The sequence below is a fragment of the Protomyctophum bolini genome (genome assembly GCF_963924005.1).
Source record: "Protomyctophum bolini genome assembly, chromosome: 22".
In the NCBI taxonomy this organism is placed as follows: Eukaryota; Metazoa; Chordata; class Actinopteri; order Myctophiformes; family Myctophidae; genus Protomyctophum; species Protomyctophum bolini.
In genome coordinates, this window is record NC_137883.1 from 25522294 (window position 1) to 25530150 (window position 7857).

General features: G+C 37.4%; 1 protein-coding gene across 1 annotated transcript; it reads right to left on the reverse strand.

Moving 5' to 3' along the window:
- Positions 1 to 929: 929 nt before the first annotated feature.
- On the reverse strand, positions 930 to 2692 carry LOC308309719 (protein SET-like; the record flags this gene model as incomplete). The annotated part of the gene is made up of 4 exons (XM_080755636.1): positions 930 to 965; positions 1684 to 1797; positions 2117 to 2287; positions 2591 to 2692. 4 exons carry the CDS (start codon positions 2690 to 2692, stop codon positions 930 to 932), a joined length of 423 nt encoding a protein of 140 aa, XP_080611762.1.
- Positions 2693 to 7857: the final 5165 nt, after the last annotated feature.

The following is a 7857-nucleotide window of genomic DNA, read 5'->3' on the forward strand; positions in this document are numbered from 1 at the left end:
TCGTCTTGGGACACGGGCTGCGATACAGGTGCATCTTGCGGTACAGGTGCGTCTTGGGACACGGGCTGCGGTAGAGGTGCATCTTGCAGTACAGGTGCATCTTGGGACATGGGCTGCGATACAGGTGCATCTTGGGACACAGGCTGCGCCGGTACAGATCTGCCTGCTGGCCGGACATTTGGCCGAACACTGATCCTAGATCTGCGAAGCATTGTCACCTGAGAGGACATGGAAGTGTAATGCAATGTTACTCGTCTGGACCATATATTGCATCATGTTTTGTTGCCTGTGTTAGTCTGCTATTGGGGGGACTACGGATAAAACAATGTCCATATTTAGCTAAATCCGGTGTATTTACATTACATTATGTACTATTATAAAATACGAGTCGAGTCAAAAATGATGAAAAACGGCGCGCTATAGTATGCCGTACGATATAGGCTATAGCCCATGGTCCAAAATGATGAGAAACGAGGATAACTTTTTTTTTCAAAATTTCAAAAAACATGGGCTATAACCCATCGTTTTTTTTCATTTTTTCATTTTTGTCAAATCATCAAAAATGCTGGGGAACCCCTGGAACTCCCTCAAGGACCCCTAGCTGGGTCCCCACTTGGTCAAGATGGAAATAATTGATCCAAATTCATCAATTCAATCATAACTACTAACAATGTGAATATAAGCAGTATAGAAAATCAAGGGCAGAGAAAGAAGTAAGTTCAAATTCATCAAGATGGCTACAAGGCTATTTTAATTCCTTCCATTGATATCCCTATTCATGACAGTTCAATTTGATTGCATACAATACTCGCCAATATTGGACCTCTACAGAAATCTAGGGTTATCCTCTTTCAAGTCTAACAAAAAGTCACCATTGTATGAGCAACCGTGTCAATCTCCATGTTATGATTTTTAGTGTTACACCTTCATTACCTGTGCTGTGCAAAACCACTTTGATCACACACCTGGCAATGAGCGCACAGGTAATGCACTTGTAGATCAAAACTTATTTGAATCATGCCTTTGTGGAGTTTGACAAAATGTTTCTCATAAGAGTGGATTTATCTGAAACAAAGCCTTTGTGTGGACAGAGAGGATAACCCAAGCTTTTGTAGAGGTGCAACATTAGCTAGTTTGTTTACAACAATCAGATGGAACTTTTTCGTCTCACAAACAGGGCCGTCAATGGAGCAAACTGCAACTTGGAGGTTGGATAGCCTGGAAGTTGTTTGTGGCCATCATCAAGAGTTCCTCCCAAGATACGATAATTTCTGTCCTGATCTGCAGAAATCTAAACTATGTAGGCGGCATCTAGAGACCATCCAGTCTACTTCCAGTTCCCACCCATCCCCAGCGTAGCCCCCTAACATTACAAGTGATAGGAATGAGCTGGTACTTGTTAAACACATAGGGGAAAAATAAGATTTAGATGAGTCAAAGGAGAACTTAAACATGGCACAAACAGGTGAGAGGCTTCAGAATGGAGATGAAGCACACAAAAATAAACTTCCTGATCATAGGTGAAAAACCAAACAGGGAAGAAAAGGTGAGGGTCTTGGTAGATCCACGTCATCTCAGTCATCTTCTCCATCATCATCGTAAAAATAAGAAATTAACAGTCATGACAGTACACAGATACAACTGCCAATAGTGACAGGAGTTAACAGATTATGGCATCCATACCTCTCCATCCTCTTCCTCTCCATCTTCATCACCCTCCTCATCGATGTCCTCCAAACCCTCTTCGTCCTCATCATCATCCTCACCTTCAACCTCCTCATCATCCATGTCAGGAACCTAGACATTAAAGAAATGTAAATTTCAAGGAGCTCAGGTTGATTCTTAAAGATGTAAGTATTCAACGTTCTCACTTCAAACTCACCAAGGCAGAACAGCTACAAAAATGTCCATGAAAACATGTACAAGTTTTAAACTACATAGAACAAGCAGCTCAGATCTAAAACAACTGAAGTTTCAAATCCCAGCAGGGGTGCAATGTTCACTTTTCACCGTGACCGTGAGTCAAAAAGTATGCCACAGCTGCAATAGCCATGACGAGGCTCACAGTTAACAGTAAAAATCACAGATGATATTCAAGACGGCAAACGCTACCTACCAGGTAGTACTGCAAGGGGTTAGGCCAGATGTCATCCTTGATGACCTCTCCCAGCTCGTCAGGCCCAGCATCAGCGTGGTCAGTGAACCAAGGGAAGAAGCTCTCTGGCTCTTCATGTTGCCTCTTACGACCAGCTTTGTTCTGCGTCTGGCTAGAGCGCTTGGTCAGGTCCTTCAAATAAGACAAAGAATATAAAGTGTCCATGATGTATATTGGCACATGCCTGTTATTTTTCCATCAAAGGCAGCACACACAAACACGCAAAAAATTATTAACTTTAATTTAAGGGACAGATACATTAATCAATATTACTGTGGGTGTGCCAGTATTAGACAATTTGGACAACTTGCCAGTTTAACTGTAGTCCTCCTTGGCTGGGGATTGTGGGACTAACACCTCAAGTGGTTACCTTGATTAACGAGCATTGTGTACACCAGCATAATTGTTACCAAATGTAGCTCAATTAACACATACCTTTCCTGACTTCCATTTGATTTCCGTCGACTTTGAAGATGGGTCTCCGCTCTCATTCAGGTGGAACTCTTTGGAAAGCACTTTGTTTTCAAAGTACGGCATTATTGTATGCATTATTTCAAACAAAACAAATAAATGTGAAATACAAAATAGCGAATAGCTCCAACATAGAAATACAGGTAGCAATGAGCATATGCCCTCAGACATTTTGTGGGGAAATGAAACAGTTATAGCTTCTACTGTAGGTGTTTCAATTAATTCAAGCAACTTAGAAATAAGAATCTCATGTGATGTCACAATTTCAGTGTTCTGTGTTTGTATAGCTATGGAAAAAGTTTGAAGAGCAACAGCGAAAAGAGTCAGACGTCCCAGGAGTTTACGGAACCAACATCATACACTTATGGATAGTTTGGTCTCGATTAAAATTAAACTACAAATAGATCTGCTATAATGTTACCCAGTGATATTTACAGGAATGACGATGGCAATATCTGCTCTCTGTGAGTACACATTAAATCCTCAGTCTTAAATTAACTCGAAAAGGTGAATTTTCAGTTACACAGTAACTGAGGCTATTGTGTATTTAAATGTAGGCTATGTCAAAATAATCCACAATGGCATATCTCTTGACAGACATTAAAACATTGACTAAAACATTGTATACACAATACACTATGAATTAAGTTTATACAAAAAAATAATTGAGTTAGATTCAACCTAGAACCCGCCACTTTCCTCAACCACCTAGGCTGGCAGCATTCCATTTTGGGTTTATAACACTTTAATCTTAAAAGTAGCCGATCTACAAGAGCGAATACAGGATGTCGCTGTAGCATGCTGCAAGCTGGATTTGTACTCTGCTACCAGGGAAACTCTTTTTAGGAGTATATGATGATATTTATCTGTACTCTGCTACCAGGGAAACTCTTTTTAGGAGTATATGATATTTATCTGTACTCTGCTACCAGGGAAACTCTTAGTAGTATATGATGATATTTATCTGTACTCTGCTACCAGGGAAACTCTTTTTTAGGAGTATATGATGATATTTATCTGTGGCGACTTCAACCAAGATCTGAATCCACACAAACTCAAATCAACAGATGACTTCATGAATAGAATGTACAGTATGAATGTATTCCTTTTAATATCCAAACCTAGTAGAACAACAAGAACCACAGCGACCTTAATTGACATTTATTTTAAATTATGTTTTTATCATAATTGTCCAGTACAAACATTTTGCATCATATGGTACATTACAGTTAGATGTTATGATTGTTGTTAAGTCGAACAGGTGTGAATTTATCAAAAACATGAGTCATGTTACGACTCCTCCTGGTCAGATGCTCATCGATATATTTCCAGTATACTCAATCATGACCAAAGTGTCAATAAAAATTCTTCATTCAAAGGGGAAAAAATAAAATAAAATACAGCTTTTTGGAAAAGACTAAGGAGGCGCTTTCACATAATTACACTCGTTTGAAAACAGATACAAGGTCAACAATGAGCAAGACACCAAAAAAATAAAAATAAACAAAAGAGTACTTTTTTAATTCGCATATTCAGTCCAAATCCATTAGATGTGTTCTTTCTGAGTTATAAGTGAGTAAAACAGTTTTTATATTTTGTAAATATGAGTTCTCAATCCATTTTTCAACTGTATAGGCTGCTGTGGTTGTAGCCACTTTCTCGTGATAGCCTTCTTTCTCCCCACCAGGAGGAACGGAATTGTGTTTTTATCACTGCAGTCCAGTAAGTCATAATTATGGGAGGTTGCCTATGTATAAAGTATCAAACTGGAAGGGGGTGATAATTCCAAATACAACTTCCAAATGTTTGTGAATTTCCTTCCACTATGGATTCAGGACTGAGTGAAAGTGGCAAAAACTATCCCAATTTTCAAAACTACAGACCAATTTCTCTGCTACCACCAACTCTCAAAAATATTAGAAAAGATACTTTTGGTCAGTCTGGATGATTATCAAAAAAATACAAACAGTATGGCTTCTGAGCAAGATCACCTTCATTGGCACTAATCAATAATAGAAGACATAACAGACTACATAGATAAATTAAAAAAAACTACACAATTGGAGTATTCAATGACCTTAAAAAAGCTTTTGTCGCCATACACCACAACATACTCAGCACTAAGCTGGATCTAAATGGCTGTGGAGCTACATTGACAAGAGACAACAGTATACAACTGGGAGAATGCAAATCAAATCTTCAAAATATCACGTGTGGGGTTTTAGGTTTATTTATTTAGCATAAAGTACAAAAAATAGACAACATATCAAAGAAACAAAAATACAAGGAAAGGAAGAAGCCAGAAGGCTAATATGGAATCCTTTCCTGAAGGAAGAGGTCATAGGTTTAAAAGATTAAAAGTTCATAAAGAACAGTACATGAATCTACAAGTTGTCAAAGGGGGGCAGCTGTGCTGTGCAGAAATAAAAACACAGACTGCACAAAAAACAGAAATAAACAATACAACAACACACAAAAGAAAATATAACGCATCAAGGTAAAACATGTAATCTACAGAGAGGAAAAAATAAGATATTTCTTTAGATGTTTTCTGAATATTGGCAAGGATAATGAGGATTTAAGTGAAGCATCTAAGGGAGTTCCATAGATGAGGGCCTCTAAATTTGATGAAAGATTGATGTTTGGACGTGCGACAATAGGGTAATTCAAAATGATCTCTTTGCCTTGTGGGGTAGGAGTGAATGTCAGAAGTAACACGGAAGAAATTGTGAAAAGAAGACGGAAGGTCTTGAATGCATTTTTTGAATTTAAACATAAATAAACAGGTCTGAAAAAGGTTTACTTTGTCAATGGGTAATAGTGAGTATTTAATAAAGAGCGGGGCAGACGGCTCATACCGATTTGAATGTGAAATCATTCTCAGAAACCTTTTTTGAATGATCAGTAATTTAGTGAGATGTGTTGAATATGTAGCAGCCCAGACATTACAGTAATTAATATGAGAGAAAATTAAGCTATAATAGAGTGTTAAATGACATGAAGGAAGAACAAAAGGGCAGATTTTTCTCAAAATACCAAAGCATCTTCATAGACTTCATACATAGAGCATCAATATGTTGTTTCCAATTTAAATGTTCGTCTATAATGACACCCAAGAATTTAGTATGGGGAACATGGCAAATTTCAGAGCCATTGATTAAAATTCTAGGTTTTTCTTTGGGAAATGTTTTGTTTATATTACTAAAAATCATGAAGTTGCATTTTCTTATATTGAGGGTAAGCTTATTCAATTGAAACCATTTGAAGACAACCAAAAATTCATCATTAACATGTTTAACGAGGGTGTTTAAATTCCTGTGTGAGGCAATTAGATTAGTATCATCTGCAAATAAAATGGGAAGAAACTTATTGCAGTTCATGGTTAAATCATTAATATAAATCAAAAATACGGGTACCGCAGGGATCAATTATGGGACCGAAACTATTGATCATGTACATCAATGACCTGTGTACAGTATCAAATATAAAAAAGAAATGTACTTTGTGAGTTGTGACACAAACATCTTGTGTACCAGAGAGCATATCCAGCAGCATATGCAAACCATAATAGCATTAAGTAAATATAAACAGTGGTTCGACAACAATACATATTTAAACTTAACAAAAACAAAGTTCATGGTCTTTGGCAACCTTGCAATCGCTACAGAACTCAAGCTTAAGATAGACCACAAGAACGTGTTCACGAAAACAAATGGTGTTTTCTTGAACCACAACATCTACTGGAGACCTCACATAAGGCATGTGGGAGTCAAGATATCAAAGAGCATTTCTGTTATTAAGGCAAAATATATCCTCAATCCCAAATCACTACATATCCTGTACTGCACCATGATATTACCATACCTCTCCTATTGTGTAGAAGTATGGGCAAATACAAGACAGCAATTCACTCACTTTCCATCCTACAAAAAGAGAGCCGTACGAGTCAGACAATACTGGTTGACCTGAAGTTCCCATATCTAGTAGAATTCAAAACAGCCCAAATCATGAGCAGAGCAAAATATAAATGACTTCCATCCAATGTACGAAACAGATTTCCAGATACTATGACCTAAGAAACCATTGGACTTTGCGGCTGGTCTGAACTACCCTCACATTAATGTGGGTTTTTGTCACCGAGTGTCACTGTAGAGCGAGCAGGCTGAGGATGTAGATCTCATCTAAAATAATTATATAGATTATACCAGTAGTATTATACAATGTATTCTAGCATTATTCATTAATTCCATACATATTATCTAATTATCGTATAGATTAAATTACTATGGTATTACATAATTGTAGCTATGTCTATACCATTAGCAACAGTAAGACGCCTGAGAAGGTTGACAAAATCAACACTGGTACAATAAATCCTTAAACTTAAGAACTCAAGCTTAAGATCAACAGAGCGCGTTTATGAAAAAATGTGGTACATATTATCTAATGATGATAACCCATTTGCATTCCTTTCGTCTTGTTTTTCTTTAGAAGCCTACATGGAAAGACCGCATTGCAGGAAAGTGAGGAACATTGGATTGACCCTCCAGATATTAGGGATGCCACATGGTGACCATTTGCCCAATCGAATATTCTAAAGCTCTGGCGATTAATAATCGATTAATCGACCCCCCCCCCCCCCCCACACCCCCTCCCCCCCAAAAAAAAAAAAAAAAAGTTTTATTTTTTGTTTTTTTTAATTTTTTAATCAATATCAGATAAAACTTCTAAGATTTTATATTATGCACATGCCATGGTCACATAACCATTATATGTTGAGTGCATGCTTTGATGGTTACAGTTTTATAATCAGTTTTGATGAGTAAACCTTTGTGGAGATCTTCTCAGTGCCATTCAGGATGGAAAATGAAATCCATTTGGATTTGGGGAGAAGTAGTTTCATAAGGGGCTGGTATGTATTACTTGATATAAAGAGAACATGTTCAGTTCACTAGTCTACACTCTAGTCTACACCTGCCTTCATTTCATCTGATTGTCTGTCTGGCAGGCACTTAACAAGCGATCGTTAACTGTGTCTGTTAGATAGAGGGGCAGATCAGAGTGGCTTTGCTCAACTTGATTTATACTTATATTCTCCACTCTGATGAAGGTACATGTTCGATATATCATGCAGCATTACTTATTAGCCTATATGTTGGCTATTCCATTTATTTATTTTTTGATTTTCGATTATGAAATAAAATCGATTTCAGAGACTCCGACGATTAATT